Consider the following 19,641-nt stretch of genomic DNA (forward strand, 5'->3'; position numbering starts at 1 on the left):
CCTGACACTGTTCCTCTCAAATGGCACCCTGTACAGCTGCTTCATTCTGAAATTATGTTTCTGTAGGATGCGACTTAGTGTAGAAATGCTGACCCTGTTGATATTGTTGAATTCATTTCCATTTGCAATTATGCGTTGTTGCAACTCACAAAGTCGGATTGCATTATTTTCTCGCACCATTTCAATGATGGCAAGCTCTTATTGTTGAGTGAAGAGCCGTTCCCTTCCACCTTGAGGAGGTCGTCCAACCATTCTGTAGAAAATGCCACCACAAGATGTCATTGGTTAGGTTATTTTTCACATACTGTACTTTCAAACTGTACACAGTACTGCAACATCACAATGGTATTCCTTTACATATACAGTACTTCACAGCACTACCCATTTTTGTATAGTATAGTTAGTACAGTAATACTGTGATATGATACAGAATCATGTGACACATACAGTAGGTACAGTCTGGAGTAGAAACTTGAAGATATACCTGTTCTCCAGTCGGAATGTCCTTATTATCGATGCTACTGTGTAGCGACTGAGGTTAGGGTGGACTCTTTGCCCAGCCTCCCTCATGGACAGGCCATGATTTATCACATGGTCCACCAGAGTAGCCCTGATGTCATCTGATATACGTCTCCGCACTGGTCCTCGTCCTCTTCCACGTCCTCTTCCACATCCGGCTCCTCTCTCTCTTTGTCCTCCTCTTACTCTGACTCTCATTGCCTCCATGCTTGCAAAGTTCTAAAAATGGCTTACCTGAGGCCTATTTGTAGTGCTAAGGCTCAGACTGATTGGTGTTCTGTTTTCTGTGCAAGTGTTTTCAGGTGTGTATGTAAGTGCATACAATTGCCAGATGAGTTTTGCATTTTGAACAGAGTGTTTTCCCAATGATAACAGGTGATTTCGTTTTTGAACAAAGTGTCTAATGTAAGAAAACGTGTGTAGTGTTTCGCAATAAGTGTGTTACAGAATTGCAAACAAAGTGCAAAGTTGACATTGTGTTTAAGCTATGGTTACACTGTGTTTAAGGTATGCTACAAGAAGTTTAGGTATTGGGGCTTTGGTCTAAGCATTTGGTTTTAGTGTGTAAGCAATGGGCAAAAACTGTAAAATGACTAGGCAACAGGATAGATAATAAACAGCAGCAGCGTATGTAATGAGTCAAAAGAGTGCAAAAAGGGCCAATGCAGATAGTCCAGGTAGCTATTGGTTAACTATTTAACTAAATATTTAGCAGTCTCAACTAATGTTGACATTGATTAAGGCGATTGATTGAGGTTTAAGAAATGAACGATGTAATTGATCATTGAAGGTTCAGCTGTTTGTCACTGTTGTATAATTATTATATTTTATTAAAAACTGTATGTTTGATGTGTTTCTTTTTGTAATTTAGGCAAAAGACATTGGTTACGTCCGAAATAGAACCCTATTCCCTTTATAGTGCAGTGCTTTTGACCACAGCCTATGGGGATTATATGCACTATATAGGGAATAGGGAACCATTTCGGACGCACCCATCCTTTTTGTTTGTAGTCAGTTCTCATTTAATTTCCATCAGCAATAGTCCAGGCTCATGTCCAGGCTCATGTCAGCCATCTTAGCAGGCTGTTGCTAGTTGTGTACAGTATGTGTGGAAGAGTGTGTGTGTACCACAGTACCCCAGTGACTGCAGCGCCTGAGGCCATGAAATCCCTCCAGCTATTCCTCTAAACAGAGCCAGAGGAGCACTGAGGAGAACAGCTCGCCTCCCTTTCTCTAGAGTCTGTATCTGACGCGCTTCTTTTTATTTCTCACTGTCAACCTCTTCCCCCCTCTCTCTCCCTCTATCTTCCCCCTGCCTCCCTCCTTCTCTCTCCCCCTCTCTCTCTCACCCTCCGACTCTCTCTCCTTCCCCCTCTCTGCCTCTATATCTCCCTTCCTCCGTCTCCCCCTACCTCCCTTCATCTTCCTCTCCCTCCCTCTGTTTCCCTCTCTCACACACTCTCTCCCCCCTCGCCATCCCTTTCTCATCTCCATCTCTCTCTCTCCCTCTCTCCCCACTTTCTCCCAACCCCCCCTCTCTCCCTCCATCTGTCTGTCGTTCTCAGGGAGGTGCGTGAGTATGCCAACGGCTCGGTGTGTGTGGAGTGTGATGCCCAGTGTGATAGAGCAGACGATGACTCCCTGACCTGTCATGGCCCGGTAAGATCCGCTAGAGACACAGTCTAACACACACGCACGCACGCACCCACCCACGCACCCCCACACACACACACACACACTAACACACACACACAGAACCAGCCTCACGCATTCATGACATGCACTGATAACTTCTCCTCACTCCTGCACATTCGGGCATAATACTACAGACAATAAATAATAAAAATATGTATTCTATGGTTATGCCAAGAATTCCTTTATAGTGTACATCTTACTCATCGTGCCATAACATTATCCTACATTACATTTTCTATTTCAGTAAATTAGCAGATGCTCTTATCCAGAGCGACTTGCAGTCAGTCAGTGGATTCAACTAAGTTTAGTGGGTAGAAACATCCACCTATCACTGTCAGTAGGCAGACCTTTCTTCCAAATAGCTGCTATCAGCAAAAACATTAATCATATTTGTCATGGCTGAGGTGTATGTGGTGTGGGAGTCAGGCGCAGGACACCGAAGCTTAGTCCAACAAAGTTTACTGTGAAACCACTAGGCAAAGATACAGTAAACGGCCTCAAAACAAAACAGAGGCGAGCAATACGCAAACTATGCGTATTACACTAAACAACGAAACAGATACAAAAACACGCAGCACTACGGACAGGCGAAAAACAACACACAACCTAACCAATACAAAACAGGCAACTTATAGGACACGTAATCAGACACAAACGGACACAGCTTTTCTCTCTGCTCCCTACCATAAACTGAAATATTTTGTGACCACAGACAAGGGCTGCATCCCAAATATTCCCTATATACGCTCTGTCGTAGCCGACCGCGAGACCCTTGGGGCGGCGCACAATTGGCCCAGGGTAGGGGAGGGAATGGCTGGCTCAGTTGGTAGAGCAGCGTTTGATTCCCACGGGGGGCCAGTATGAAAAATAAAATTATGTATGCACTCACTAACTGTAAGTTGCTCTGGATAAGAGCGTCTGCTAAATGACTAAAATGTAAAATATAGTGCACTACTTTTGACCAGAGCACTATGGGTCAAAAGAAAGGCATTATATAGGGGATAGGGTGTCATTTGAAACCCAGACTAGGCCTTCGAATGCCCTCGAAGCATAATTAATTGTATTCTAATTGAAAGTGTGCCAGCGATCTTCACAATGTATTTTATTTTGGTGGTGAATCCTGACGTGTTAAGTAAGACTGTCTTTGTGTGACTGTGTGTGTGTGTACGTGATTGTGTGTTTCCATATATCTGTGTGTGAGTTTGTGAATGTGTGTGTCCCTGTGGACTCTCCAGTGTTTTCTCAGGCTGTGTTATAATGCTCCTTGTCCTTCTGTTCATCTCCTGTCTAAACAAGGAGATCATTTACCACCTCCATCCCTGCTCTCTGCTCTCTTCTCTCCTCATTTCTCTCTTCTCTCTTCTCTCTTCTCTCCTCATTTCTCTGTTCTCTGTTCTCCCTTCTCTCTTCTCTCTTCTCCCTTCTCCCTTCTCTCTTCTCTCTTCCCTCTTCTCTCTTCTCTCCTAATTTCTCTGTTCTCTCTTCTCTCTTCCCTCTTCTCTCTTCTCTCCTAATTTCTCTGTTCTCTCTTCTCTCTTCCCTCTTCTCTCTTTTCTCCTAATTTCTCTGTTCTCTCTCTTCATGTGTGATTTCTGAGTCTTGTCTTCCATCTCTGATGAGTGGTAGAACATGGAGACAGATCAGACAGGTTGGCCAAAGGGGCCTTCTCCCTCTTCTCTCGTATGTGGACACCTTGTGCCCAATCACTGCCACACACACACACATACACACACACACACACACACACACACACACACACACACACACACATTCACACACAACCATAGACACACTTATGTGTGGACATGTTGGGCTTAATTCAGGGTTGAGATAAGTATGTGCAACTAAGACGATTGCATAAATAATTAATTGACAAAGTTGAGTTAAGTATGTAACTGAAGTCAGAATGCTGCCTGCCCCCCTGTGCCCAATCTAAATAAATCGAGACATTGTGCAGTGATCGGAGCTCTGTTCTGTATGGTTTGGAACGTGGCTTGCAGGTCCCTTTTTGAAGGCCTCTGTTGAGTCTATGGAGTATGTGTGAGTCTATTGGACAGACAGGCCAAAGTAAGCACTGCGAGGGGTTTGAGTTACACCAGGGTATGTGCTCATTGTTATTAAGGCTAGATTAGCTGGTGCAGGGTTTGATTTTACTGGCTCTTCTTTTCCTAGAACTAATAATGTCATGGGCCTGTACTGAGCCAAGAGAGAGAGAGAGAGAGAGCGCGAGAGAGAGAGCGAGAGAGAGAGAGAGAGAGAGAGAGAGAGAGAGAGAGAGAGAGAGAGAGAGAGAGAGAGAGAGACAGACAGATGTTATGTTCATAGGCCTGCTCTTAGCCAATCTAAAACAGACAGCGTTGGAGAAAGACATTAACTTATGTCCACAACGCTCATACCCAATATAAAACAGAGAGAAAGAGGGATGGAGAGATGGAGATATGTTATGTTCATAGGCCTGCTCTAAGTTAATCTAAAATAGAAAGAGAAAGTTGGTGAGATGTTACGTTCACACCTAACTCTGAACTGGGGTAAGTTGTTTACCTCATACATGCAGGTCTACTAGGTATAATCAAGTGCAAATATCTTCTTGAACATATATTTGCTTCCCAAATGGCACCCTATTCTCTAGTGCACTACTTTTGAAGGGGGCCCATAGGGACTATATAGGGAATAAGGTGCACCTTGGGATGCAAGCTATATAACATCTAACAGCATGACTAGGCCTACTATACATGATCATAGAGCTTTACAGTTCATCCCACCAGGCAAGTTCATGCTAAGCCTTTTGTGATGGAAACAGAGTAGAGTAGCTAGACAAATGGATTACATCAATCATGTTATGGCAACAGAAACCATAGCAATGACATGACATTCCACCTTGTGCTATGATTTGATCACCATGGCAAATGCCTTCTAAGGAGGAAGGGAGGTTGTAATAATGTCAGTCACACTCAGGATAGGCAGTTGAGAGAGAGAGATGGGGAGAGAGAGAGACAAAGAGAAAGACATGGGTATTGAAAGAGAGAGATAGAGAGACAGAGATAAACTATTTGCATATTTTTACAACAATGTATATACATATAATATGACATTTGAAATGTGTTTATTCTTTTGGAACTTTTGTGAGTGTAATGTTTACTGTTCATTTTTTATTATTTATTTCACTTTTGTTTATTATCTATTTCACTTGCTTTGGCAATGTAAACATATGTTTCCCATGCCAATAAAGCCCCTTGAATTGAGAAAGAGTGAGATAGAGTGAGTGAGAGACAGAGAGAAAGAGCGAGAGAGGTACAAGTGATGGGAAAAATATTGATACAGTTACATATTGCAATATTATTTTAGACAATATTATATTGATACTTTGACTCTAAGTATCAATTTTTTCCCCCAAAGTAACCCTAGTCGGCTGTACCTGTGCCAGAACTCCGGTATTTTTCATCATATAGCTTGTTCTCCATCTTCTTTTTAAATAGTGAGACACCATGTTTTCAGCACTTTTATTTCCATTACTGATCAAAACTCATTTTCTCATGCTTTCTCTTGTCTCTGTTCAGCAGACATATAGAGAGCAATATGTTTGGAACATCAAATCGCAATAAAATCACAGTGTCAAATTGCAATACATTGAGAATCGTGAGAATCGATATACAGTGGGGAAAAAAAGTATTTAGTCAGCCACCAATTGTGCAAGTTCTCCCACTTAAAAAGATGAGAGAGGCCTGTAATTTTCATCATAGGTACACGTCGACTATGACAGACAAAATGAGAAAAGAAATCCAGAAAATCACATTGTAGGATTTTTAATGAATTTATTTGCAAATTATGGTGGAAAATAAGTATTTGGTCAATAACAAAAGTTTCTCAATACTTTGTTATATACCCTTTGTTGGCAATGACACAGGTCAAACGTTTTCTGTAAGTCTTCACAAGGTTTTCACACACTGTTGCTGGTATTTTGGCCCATTCCTCCATGCATATCTCCTCTAGAGCAGTGATGTTTTGGGGCTGTCGCTGGGCAACACGGACTTTCAACTCCCTCCAAAGATTTTCTATGGGGTTGAGATCTGGAGACTGGCTAGGCCACTCCAGGACCTTGAAATGCTTCTTACGAAGCCACTCCTTCGTTGCCCGGGCGGTGTGTTTGGGATCATTGTCATGCTGAAAGACCCAGCCACGTTTCATCTTCAATGCCCTTGCTGATGGAAGGAGGTTTTCACTCAAAATCTCACGATACATGGCCCCATTCATTCTTTCCTTTACACGGATCAGTCGTCCCTGGTCCCTTTGCAGAAAAACAGACCCAAAGCATGATGTTTCCACCCCCCATGCTTCACAGTAGGTATGGTGTTCTTTGGATGCAACTCAGCATTCTTTGTCCTCCAAACACGACGAGTTGAGTTTTTACCAAAAAGTTATATTTTGGTTTCATCTGACCATATGACATTCTCCCAATCCTCTTCTGGATCATCCAAATGCACTCTAGCAAACTTCAGACGGGCCTGGACATGTACTGGCTTAAGCAGGGGGACACGTCTGGCACTGCAGGATTTGAGTCGCTGGCGGCGTAGTGTGTTACTGATGGTAGGCTTTGTTACTTTGGTCCCAGCTCTCTGCAGGTCATTCACTAGGTCCCCCCCGTGTGGTTCTGGGATTTTTACTCACCGTTCTTGTGATCATTTTGACCCCACGGGGTGAGATCTTGCGTGGAGCCCCAGATCGAGGGGAGATTATCAGTGGTCTTGTATGTCTTCCATTTCCTAATAATTGCTCCCACAGTTGATTTCTTCAAACCAAGCTGCTTACCTATTGCAGATTCAGTCTTCCCAGCCTGGTGCAGGTCTACAATTTTGTTTCTGGTGTCCTTTGACAGCTCTTTGGTCTTGGCCATAGTGGAGTTTGAGGTTGTGGACAGGTGTCTTTTATACTGATAACAAGTTCAAACAGGTGCCATTAATACAGGTAACGAGTGAAGGACAGAGGAGCCTTTTAAAGAAGAAGTTACAGGTCTGTGAGAGCCAGAAATCTTGCTTGTTTGTAGGTGACCAAATACTTATTTTCCACCATAATTTGCAAATAAATTCATTAAAAATCCTAATGTGATTTTCTGTATTTTTTTCTTCTCAATTTGTCTGTCATAGTTGACGTGTACCTATGATGAAAATTACAGGCCTCTCTCATCTTTTTAAGTGGGAGAACTTGCACAATTGGTGGCTGACTAAATACTATTTTTCCTCACTGTACATATCGTATCAGCACATAAGTATTGTGATATCCCTGGCCATCCCCAGCCCTAGCAGGTACCATGCTGCTTATACCTATCCAATCCCTTGAGATCTACAGGTAGGGAAGAGAGGCTAGCTTAAGTTTGATTTGGCCTACCCTCTACCTCCTCTCTCCCCTCCTCCCCTAATTTCTCCTCTAGCCATATGTTGTTCAGACGGCCCCTCTGTCCCAGATGGACTGTCACAGCCTGCTAATTGATTAACGGGCATCTCTCTCTCTCTCTCTCTCTCTCTCTCTCTCTCTCTCTCTCTCTCTCTCTCTCTCTCTCTCTCTCTCTCTCTCTCTCTCTCTCTCTCTCCTTGGCATGATTTACATGATCTACACTGTTGGACGCAAGCTAGTGATACAAGAGAAGTACGATGGAGAAGCAGGGGAAGCTGTTTGGCTTATTCCTCAGTGTTAAAGCTCACATGTAGAGGGAAATACACGCCTGTAGTCTCATGGTATCTCTATGTGCATAGGCTTTTACAAAAGGCTCTTATCTCTCTATGTTAATGAGCTTGCCATTATGTAGCTATGTAATTGACCCTGCAGATAGTGCCTTTCACTGTAGAGTGACTGTCATTGACACGCCATCATTATTGTGTGATTTTACATTGCGCCCCAAGGTTATACAGGCTGAAGTGAGGTTCTGCAGTATGAGCCCACAGTCTTGGGATCTGATCCTAGATCAGTACTCCTACTTTGAGATACTTTATGGATATGGGCCCTGGAGCCAGATGTTTAAAGTATATCAGAGTAGGAGTGCTGCTTTAGGATCAGTCTTGCCTAATAGATCACAATGAATAAGATTACATGGACAGGAGGGCCCTGATCCTTGATCAGCACTCCTACTTTGAGGCCTTGTCTAACCCCTGCAGTAGATATATGAGGTGTGCTTTGTTGGCCTCCAGTATAAATCCCTGGTAGTGATGTATCGCTGGTTGCCCGGGAAAGCCTTTAATATGGAGCTCTGTCAGAGGACTGTCTATGGGAGACGGCACACGTGAATTACCTTTATGACCAGCGAGCTGCTACAGTACAGTACAATGGCTTAGACAGGGGGAACACACACACAGGCATGGACGTTTACACACACACAGGCATGGACACACATACAGGGCACATACAAGACTGCCACATTTACAATGGGTGTTTTGGCAACAGAGTTGTGGTGGTCCATGATGCACTGTGTTTGCTGCTTTCTCATATCAATTAGTTTGGTTGTGAGATGAAACGGGGTTACTGGCTATAATAGAGCCTTTCCCTATCACAGCCATGGGTATGACACTCAGTAAACAACTGATGGAGTACCGGCTTCATTGTGATATCTATGAAGAGCCTCAATTTGCATATTTATGCCTACACACATCCACACACACACATCCTCTCACACCCACTCAAACATATGTGCACATTTGCACAAAACACCTCCACATACCGATGCATATTTATTTGTGTCTGATTTGTTCTGCACCTTAAGGGCTATTGTTTCCTGTTGGGCTCCCTCTGTTGCCTTTATTGATGCCCATACAGACCCATACATTGAAGACCCTCCCTCCCTCTCTCCCCTCTCTCCCCTCCCTCCCCTCCCTCCCCTCCCTCCCGCCGCTCCCATGCCTCTTCTAGCCCATATTACCCCCATAAATTGTGTCTGTGCTGATTGTTATGGTCATTTTGTGTGCTGTGATAGATGGTTATTATCTCCGGCCCTGCTTGCTGGTGTTTTATGCGTCTCGTCTTCCCCCTCGCCCTCCTTCCTTCGCTCCCACGTTCTTCTCTCCTCTACTATCACATCTCTCTTCTCTCTCCCCTCTCTCTCTCACTCCCCCCTTCATCTCTCCCCCTCTCTCTGCCCCCCCTCTCTCTCTCTCTCTCTGTCTCGCTCTCTCTCTATCCCTCCCTCTCTCATCTCTCATCTCTCTCTTTGTCTCTCTCTCTCTCTCTCTCTCTCTCTCTCTCTCTCTCTCTCTCTCTCTCTCTCTCTCTATCAATCTACCTCTCTATCTCTCCCTCTCTATCCCTCCCTCTCTATCCCTCCCTCTCTATCTCTTTCTCTCCCTTTCTCCCCTGTCCCTGCTTGCTCTCCTCTCCTTCCTAATATTGAGTTGCACACCCCCTCCCCTTTTGCCCTCAGAACAGCCTCAATTCGTCGGGGGCATGGACTCTACAAGGTGTTGAAAGCATTCCAGAGGGATGCTGGCCCTTGTTGACTCCAATGTTTCCCATAGTTGTGTCAAGTTGTCTGGATGTCCTTTGGGTGGTGGACCATTCTTGATACAGGGGAAACTGTTGAGCGTGACAAATCCAGCAGCGTTGCAGTTCTTGACACAAACTGGTGCGCCTGGCACCTACTACCATACCCCGTTCAAAGGCACTTAAATATTTTGTCTTGACATTCACCCTCTGAATGGCATACATACACAATCCATGTCTCAATTGTCTCAAGGCTTAAAAATCCTTCTTTAACCTGTCTCCTCCCCTTCATCTACACTAATTGAAGTAGATTTAACAAGTGACATCAATAAGGGATCATAGCTTTCACCTGGTCAGTTTATGTCATGGAAAGAGCAGGTGTTCTTAATGTTTTTTACACTCAGTGTTGTCTCTCGCTCTCTCTCAGGGTCCTGATCACTGTGTGAAGTGTCTCCACTTTAAAGATGGTCCTAACTGTGTGGAGAAGTGTCCTGATGGCCTCCAGGGGGCCAACAGCTTCATCTTTAAATATGCAGAGGCCAACAACGAGTGCCATCCCTGTCACTCCAACTGCACCCAGGGGTAAGGTTCACACTGAGTGTATATGTGTGGTTAAGTGTGTGGGTGTTGTGTGTGTATATGTGTGTGTGTGTGTGTGTGTACAGTGCAGTCGGAAAGTATTCAGATCCCTTGACTTTTCCCACATTTTGTTACGTAACAGCCTTGTTCTAAAATGGATTCAATTATTTTTTTCCCTGATCAATCTACACACAATACCCCATAATGACGAAGCGAAAACAGGTTGTTAGAACATTTTGCTAATTTATAAAAAATCAAAAACAGAATTACCTTATTTACATAAGTATTCAGACCCTTTGCTATGATACTCGAAATTGAGCTGCATCCACACACCTGTCTATATAAGGTCCCACAGTTGACAGTCCATGTCAGAGAAAAAAAACAAGCCAAAAGGTCAAAGGAATTGTCCGTAGAGCTTCGAGACAGGATTTTGTTGAGGCACAGATCTGGGGAAGGGTACCAAAAAATGTAATTATTGTCCATAAAATGTAGATAGTGGGTATGGGCTGGAAGTAGAGGCCTATGCGTTGTTGTTCACTAGTTTACTCCAAGTGGGGAAAGGGTGACGGGGTTGGAAAGTAATAAAGGGGAATATATATTATATTTTTTTTAAGGATATGTATGTGTATGTATGTATGTATGTATGTATGTGGGTGTGTATATGTGTATATGTATATGTATATGTATACAGTGGGGGAAAAAAGTATTTAGTCAGCCACCAATTGTGCAAGTTCTCCCACTTAAAAAGATGAGAGAGGCCTGTAATTTTCATCATAGGTACACGTCAACTATGACAGACAAATTGAGAAAAAAAATTCCAGAAAATCACATTGTAGGATTTTTTATGAATTTATTTGCAAATTATGGTGGAAAATAAGTATTTGGTCACCTACAAACAAGCACGATTTCTGGCTCTCACAGACCTGTAACTTCTTCTTTAAGAGGCTCCTCTGTCCTCCACTCGTTACCTGTATTAATGGCACCTGTTTTAACTTGTTATCAGTATAAAAGACACCTGTCCACAACCTCAAACAGTCACACTCCAAACTCCACTATGGCCAAGACCAAAGAGCTGTCAAAGGACACCAGAAACAAAATTGTAGACCTGCACCAGGCTGGGAAGACTGAATCTGCAATAGGTAAGCAGCTTGGTTTGAATAAATCAACTGTGGGAGCAATTATTAGGAAATGGAAGACATACAAGACCACTGATAATCTCCCTCGATCTGGGGCTCCACGCAAGATCTCACCTCGTGGGGTCAAAATGATCACAAGAACGGTGAGCAAAAATCCCAGAACCACACGGGGGGACCTAGTGAATGACCTGCAGAGAGCTGGGACCAAAGTAACAAAGCCTACCATCAGTAACAGACTACGCCGCCAGGGACTTAAATCCTGCAGTGCCAGACGTGTCCCTCTGCTTAAGCCAGTACATGTCCAGGCCCGTCTGAAGTTTGCTAGAGTGCATTTGGATGATCCAGAAGAGGATTGGGAGAATGTCATATGGTCAGATGAAACCAAAATATAACTTTTTGGTAAAAACTCAACTTGTCGTGTTTGGAGGACAAAGAATGCTGAGTTGCATCCAAAGAACACCATACCTACTGTGAAGCATGGGGTGGAAACATCATGCTTTGGGTCTGTTTTTCTGCAAAGGGACCAGGACGACTGATCCGTGTAAAGGAAAGAATGAATGGGGCCATGTATCGTGAGATTTTGAGTGAAAACCTCCTTCCATCAGCAAGGGCATTGAAGATGAAACGTGGCTGGGTCTTTCAGCATGACAATGATCCCAAACACACCGCCCGGGCAACGAAGGAGTGGCTTCGTAAGAAGCATTTCAAGGTCCTGGAGTGGCCTAGCCAGTCTCCAGATCTCAACCCCATAGAAAATCTTTGGAGGGAGTTGAAAGTCCGTGTTGCCCAGCGACAGCCCCAAAACATCACTGCTCTAGAGGAGATCTGCATGGAGGAATGGGCCAAAATACCAGCAACAGTGTGTGAAAACCTTGTGAAGACTTACAGAAAACGTTTGACCTGTGTCATTGCCAACAAAGGGTATATAACAAAGTATTGAGAAACTTTTGTTATTGACCAAATACTTATTTTCCACCATAATCTGCAAATAAATTCATAAAAAATCCTACAATGTGATTTTCTGGAGAAAAAAAATCTAATTTTGTCTGTCATTGTTGACGTGTACCTATGATGAAAATTACAGGCCTCTCTCATCTTTTTAAGTGAGAGAACTTGCACAATTGGTGGCTGACTAAATACTTTTTTCCCCCACTGTATGTATATGTATGTGTGTATATATGTATATATATATAATAAAAAATCATGGGGGATTGGAAGTGATGCAGACAATTACATTGATGGAAGTTACAATCTATCTGCAATATTAAGCTGATCTACCCCCCCAAAAAAATTTTAATAAAATGATTCTCTGGTCTGATGAAACCAAGATTGAACTCTTTGGCCTGAATGCCAAGCGTCACGCCTGGAGGAAACCTGGCACCATAATTACGGTGAAGCATGGTGGTGGCAGCATCATGCTGTGGGGATGTTTTTCAGCGGCAGGGACTGGGAGACTAGTCAGGATCGAGGGAAAGATGAACGGAGCAAAGTACAGAGAGATCCTTGATGAAAAACTGCTCCAGAGCGCTCAGGACCTCAGACTCGGGCGAAGGTTAACCTTCCAACAGGACAACAACCCTAAGCACACAGTCAAGACAATGCAGGAGTGGCTTCGGGACAAGACTCTGAATGTCCTTGAGTGGCCCAGCCAGAGCATCTCTGGAAAGACCTGAAAATAGCTGTGCAGCGACGCTCCCCATCCAACCTGACAGAGCTTGAGAGGATCTGCAGAGAAGAATGGGAAAAACTCCTAAAATACAGGTGTGCCAAGCTTCTAGCGTCATACCCAAGAAGATTCAAGGCTGTAATCACTGCCAAAGGTGCTTCAACAAAGTACTGAGTAAAGGGTCTGAATACTTTTTTATGTAAATGTCATATTTTTTATTTTTTATAGATTTGCAAAAAAATCTAGAAACCTGTTTTTGCTTTGTCATTATGGGGTATTGTGTGTAGGCTGGTGACGGGAAAAAAACTATTTAATCATTTTTAGAATAAGGCTGTTAAGTCAAGCGGTCTGAATACTTTCCTAAGGCACTGTGGTAAGGATCACATGCAAATCCAGGTCAGGTCTGCTGTGACGCATGCAGGAGAGAGGATGAGAGCAGAGAGATAGCCCTGAACTGCTGTATGTCTCACAGTGTAAGAGGTCTAAACTACTAAAAATCTGTTTTTGCTTTGTTATTATGGGGTATTGTGTGCTGATTGATGAGGGAAAAAAACAATTTAATCAATTTTAGAATAAGGCTGTAACGTAACAAAATGTAGAAAAAGTCAAGGGGTCTGAATACTTTCCGAATGTGCTGTATGTCTGTGTTCTGGCTTTCTGCAGCATGTGCACGTTTGTGGTGTTGTGTGCATGGTTGCGTATCGCAGCAGCAGTCTGAATGACTAATGATCCTAGAAGGACAGAATACTGTTCATTTAGTTGTACATTATGTTTGTTTCACTGGCAACACAAGGGCAGACTAATCCCCATTGTAAAGCCAAGGTCAACACGATAACCAGAGGAAAACAATATCTGGTTCATGCTCTGTTTCATCCACAATACAACAGCTCTCAGCACAACACACACAAACACTATGCTATGCTCCCCTCGGTGCTGACCCCTTATAACTCTGTGATCCCATATCCAACCAATGTTTATCACTGTCTCCAGACACACACACACACACACAATCACTCACTCACTCACTCACACGTACGCACCCACCCACAGGATCTGCAAAATACCCAGGTGCGAGAGAGAGAGAGAGCGAGAGAGAGAGATAGAGAGAGAGACAGAGAGAGAGACAGAGTGTCACGCCCTGGCTCTGGGGACTCTTATATGTTGAGCCAGGGTGTGTAGGGTCTATGTTTTGTGTTCTATGTTCAGTTTCTAGTTCATGTGTTTTCTATGTATGCCGGGGTGGTCCCAATCAGAGGCAACGTGAATCAGCTGTTGCTTGTTGTCTCTGATTGGGAAACCATACTTAGGCAGCCTTTTGTGCACTTGTCATTTGTGGGATCTTGTTCCGTGTAGGTTTGTGTGTTTATGACCGAGGACTTCACGTTTCGTTTTGTTGTTTTTGTTGTTTGTATCGTGTTGCTAAGTACACATTAAAAAGATGTACGCATATCACGCTGCGCCTTGGTCCACTCATTACGACGATCGTGACAGAAGATCCCACCAAAACAGGACCAAGCAGCGTGTTTCGGAGCAAACGCCGGGTAAGGAGCTGGAGAAGTTGGCGATGGCCCAGGTGGGCCAATGGTGGTCCTGGGAGGACATGTTCGCGGGCAAAGGGCCATGGGCAAAGGTTAAAGCCCTGGCGAGAGAGGAGGTACGGCGCCAACAGTGTCGTCGTCGGACAGGCGAGAGGCACCCCCAATAATTTTTTTGGGGGGGGCACACGGCATGGACGACGGGGCTGCTGGAGGCAGCTACAGGGCGTATCTGCAGAATAGGAGAGGAGGCCACCAGGTTACGGGGGCTATTGGTCATGAGGGAGCAGGCGTTAGTTGGTCAGAGGGAGGAGCTACTGGAGGCGATAAGGGAGAAGGAGAGAGTAGAGGCACGGCGAGAGGAACTGAGTAGGCAGCAGAGGGAGCGGAGGTTTATGAGGAAACCCAGTCCCGCTCCTCGCACCAAGCAAGTGGTGTGTGTCACCAGTCCGGTCCGGCCTGTTCCTGATCCCCGCACTAAGTTAGTGGTGCGTGTTCCCAGTCCGGCCCGACCCGTTCCTGCTCCCCGCACTAGGTTAGTGGTGCGTGTTCCCAGTACGGCCCAACCCGTACCTGCTCCCCGCACTAAGTTAGTGGTGCGTGTTCCCAGTACGGCCCAACCCGTTCCTGCTCCCCGCACTAAGTTAGTGGTGCGTGTTCCCAGTCCGGCCCGGCCTGTTCCTGCCCCTCGCACCAAGCCTGTGGTGCGCGTCGCCAGCCCGGCCCGGCCTGTTCCTGCCCCTCGCACCAAGCCTGTGGTGCGTGTCGCCAGCCCGGCCCGGCCTGTTCCTGTCCCTCGCACCAAGACTGTGGTGCGCGCCGCCAGCCCGGCTCTGCCTGTTCCTGCCCCTCGCACCAAGCCAGTGGTGCGCGTCGCCAGCCCGGCCCGGTCTGTTCCTGCCCCTCGCACCAAGCCTGTGGTGCGCGTCGCCAGCCCGGCCCAGCCTGTTCCTGCCCCTCGCACCAAGCCTGTGGTGCACGTCGCCAGCCCGGCCCGGCCTGTTCCTGCCCCTCGCACCAAGCCTGTGGTGTGCGTCGCCAGCCCGGTCCGGCCTGTTCCTGTCCCTCGCACCAAGCCTGTGGTGCGCGTCGCCAGCCCGGTCCGGCCTGTTCCTGCTCCCCGCACCAAGCCAGTGGTGCGCGTCGCCAGCCCGGTCCGGCCTGTTCCTGCTCCCCGCACCAAGGCAGTGGTGCGCGTCGCCAGCCCGGTCCGGCCTGTTCCTGCTCCCCGCACCAAGCCTGTGGTGCGCGTCGTCAGCCCGGTCCGGCCCGTTCCTGCTCCCGCACCAAGCCAGTGGTGCGCGTCGTCAGCCCGGTCCGGCCCGTTCCTGCTCCCCGCACCAAGACAGTGGTGCGCGTCGTCAGCCCGGTCCGGCCCATTCCTGCTCCCCGCACCAAGCCTGTGGTGCGCGTCGTCAGTCCGGCACAGCCCGTGCCTGTTTCACCGGTGCCTGGTCAGGTACCGGTCAGCTGCTCCACACCGGAGCCTAAGCAATCCGCTCCACCGATGTCCAGTCCAGCTCCAGCCAGCGGGGCCAGACCAGACCAGGGGCGCTATGGGGGGGTAGTTAGAGGGTGGTGGTCACGCCCGGAGCCGGATCCGCCTCGGAATGCCAACCCGGCCCCTCCCCTGTTGGGTTTAGTTGGCGCGGTCGCAGTCCGCGCCTTTGGGGGGGGGTACTGTCACGCCCTGGCTCTGGGGACTCTTATATGTTGAGCCAAGGTGTGTAGGGTCTATGTTTTGTGTTCTATGTTCAGTTTCTAGTTCATGTGTTTTCTATGTTGGCCGGGGTAGTTCCCAATCAGAGGCAACGTGAATCAGCTGTTGTTTGTTGTCTCTGATTGGGAACCATACTTAGGCAGCCTTTTGTGCACTTGTCATTTGTGGGATCTTGTTCCGTGTAGGTTTGTGTGTTTATGACCGAGGACTTCACGTTTCGTTTTGTTGTTTTTGTTGTTTGTATCGTGTTGCTAAGTACACATTAAAAAGATGTACGCATATCACGCTGCGCCTTGGTCCACTCATTACGACGATCGTGACACAGAGAGAGAGACAGAAAGAGAGGGAAGGGATGCAAAAGAGATTCCACTCTCCCTCTGCTCTCTGAGTGCTGTGAAGCCTGCAATGTAATATTTAGCAGCAGAAGGAAGGAGACAGATATAATTTGGTGTTACAGTCAGTCAGTCCACCGGGCTGGCCCTGTCACGTCTTGTGTTCTATTTCCTCATGAGAGGCAGACAGCCAGCTCACAACTCCATCTACCCATAACAACATTGTTACTAAATATAATGGAAATGAGTGTAGCCGTGGAAATGCCATCTTGACACTTTGTCAAAAACAACTGTATCCCGGGCTGCCCTTCAGTTCAGACACTCAAATAGACTTCAACTATCCCTGGCTGCCCTTCAGTTCAAACACTCAAACAGACTCAGAGATCATCAATGTTATTCCCCCTCTCCCTCTCCCTTTGTATGATACGTTACATTGTGTTAGGTTACATTATGAATGGAATTGCGGTCGTACAATATCATATGAATTAAAGGATGTATAGTATCATGCGTCTTACCTGGTCGTACAATGGCATACAAATTGGATTGTTGTCATAGTATTATAGTATAGTATTATACATCTTTCTCTGAGACCAGGTTGCTTGTTGCGTCGTTACAACAAAGGAGATTTACAGGGAGAATGTATGTTTGGTGGTTAGGTGAACTAACGACAAAGGTTAGGATAATTTGCGTGAAAGTTTAGGGGAGATAAAACGACAAAGGTTTGGTGAATTGGGTTACATTTTGAATAAGGATTAGGGAAAGGGTTAGCTAAAATGCTACAGTTGGTCTCGAATTATGCCCAACCTCCCTACTTTCATTTCTCTCTAAAGTAACTACACCATTCGTAGGTATCATACATCTTGGAGGTGCTCAGAGCTTCACCATGCAGTGTCCTGACTTCCTTACACTCTTCTTCTCTGTGACTGTCTCTCATCGCTGGGTTCTTTCTGTAGACAGAACATACTGTCACTGACACAGGTCTAGGAGCTATAGGACAGATTCAAGACACTGAGACGGACACTGGGCCGATGTCCAGTGGAGTGATTGATCGATTGATTAATTAATTGTTTTGTTTCTCTCCCTCATGTAGGTGTATTGGACCCAGACTACAGGACTGTAATGGCATAATGGACAGGTAAATATCTCTTCAGATCCCTACTGTCACTTCCTTCTCTATCCCCAGGACAGACTGCCTACACACACAGAGACACAAGTTCAACTTTCATTTATTAGCAATTTGTAAGTACAAGTGCGTACATTGGAATTTATCTTTGATGAGCGCACAGTAGTAAAAAGATAAGAGACACTCTCCCCAACAGACAACACTGGTTGAAATAACAACCAACTATGCCAACGGCCAAGGCTTATATTTAACCAAAATATATGTTCACACAACTGAGGTTAGCTAGAGAGCAACAGCATGGAAGAGAAGAAGAAGAAGAAGAAAAAATAAAATAATTTTTTTTTACGTCATTTAGCAGACGCTCTTATCCAGAGCGACTTACAGTTAGTGAATACATATATATTTTTTATACTGGCCCCCCGTGGGAATCGAACCCACAACCCTGGCGTTGCAAACGCCATGCTCTATCAACTGAGCTACATCCCTGCCGGCCATTCCCTCCCCTACCCTGGACGACGCTGGGCCAATTGTGCGCCGCCCATGAGTCTCCCGGTCGCGGCCGGCTGCGACAGAGCCTGGATTCGAACCAGGATCTCTAGTGGCACAGTTAGCACTGCGACGCAGTGCCTTAGACCACTGCGCCACTCAGGAGTACAGAAGAAGAGAGCGAGAGAGAGAGAGAGAGAGAGAGCGAGCGAGAGAGAGAGCGAGACCGAAAGAGCAAGAGAGAGAGACAGAGAGAGAGAGACAGACAGAGAGACAGAGACCATGAAAGACAGAGAGAGACAGAGAGAGAGACTGAGAGGGAGAGAGAGAGAGGCGCGGGGCGAGCAGTGTGATTAATGTTTAGCTCTGAGGCCAAAAGTGTGTGTGTGTGTGTGAATCTGTGTGTTTGTCCCTGCACGGGCTTGTGTTTTACTCAGCTCTTGATAAATTGATAGCGCTTTGCTTTTGTTCTCATGGGGAAAAGGAAGAAAACGCCACTAACCGTTCTGAGCAAATGGATTTACAATTTCATGACAGACAGTTTGTTTCTGGGGGGGAGGGGAACACATAAGAGAAGGGGAGTGTGGCGAGAGGAAACGAACAGGAAGGACAGAAAAGAGGAGGGACAGTAACACAGAAGTTAGAAAGTCCCAATGGAATAGCATCCCCCTCTAGGACTATGTCCAGAAATAAACAGCACAGCACAGCAGAGAGATGCCATATTGGCTTACAACACAGACCCAAACAACGGCATAGTGAAAAACACACTACTTTGCCGAAGCTTCCTGATCTGAAGGCAGAGCTGAATGAGGCTGTGTATGGGTAGAGAGATAAGGGGCAGTAATGACTGCTAATTTACTACAAGCTGGAGCCAGAGAGAAGGAATGCATCCCAAATGGCACCCCATTCCCTATATAGAGCGCTACTTTTGACCAGAGCCTAAGGGGCACTACTGGATATAGGGAAAAGGTTGCCATTTGAGACGCAGACAGAGCCTGCCATAGCCTGGGTCTCACTCTCCATTGATCCACTATTCTTCTATCTTGAGGCAGTCTGGGGAGACTGTTGGGGTGATCTGATAGTGAGGGAGATAGGGAGACGCTGTGGGGTGAGGAGGGGTGGAGAGGGGTGAGGAAAAGCACTACTAGGCAGATAAAGGCACTAGGCTGTCAGAGGAAAAACCGCCATACATACAGTACCAGTCAAAAGTTTGGACACACCTACTCATTCATGGGTTTTTCTTTATTTTTACTATTTTCTACATTGTAGAATAATAGTGAAGACATCAAAACTATGAAATAACACATATGGAATCATGTAGTAAGCAAAATAGTGTAAAAAAAAGCAAAATATATTTTAGATGTTATATTCTTCAAAGTAGCCACCCTT

General features: G+C 45.8%; 1 protein-coding gene across 1 annotated transcript in view; it reads left to right on the forward strand.

Annotated features, from left to right (window-relative positions):
• Positions 1-19,641, forward strand: part of LOC121536997 (receptor tyrosine-protein kinase erbB-4-like) — a 132,208-nt gene that overhangs the window by 44,956 nt on the left and 67,611 nt on the right. Inside the window, exons 8-10 of the mRNA XM_041844702.2 lie at positions 2,085-2,178; positions 10,103-10,257; positions 17,734-17,778. Coding sequence (XP_041700636.2) covers positions 2,085-2,178; positions 10,103-10,257; positions 17,734-17,778 — 294 coding nt within the window. The remainder of the gene's footprint in view (positions 1-2,084; positions 2,179-10,102; positions 10,258-17,733; positions 17,779-19,641) is intronic.

This window comes from Coregonus clupeaformis, chromosome 23, assembly GCF_020615455.1.
Source record: "Coregonus clupeaformis isolate EN_2021a chromosome 23, ASM2061545v1, whole genome shotgun sequence".
Classification (NCBI taxonomy): domain Eukaryota; kingdom Metazoa; phylum Chordata; class Actinopteri; order Salmoniformes; family Salmonidae; genus Coregonus; species Coregonus clupeaformis.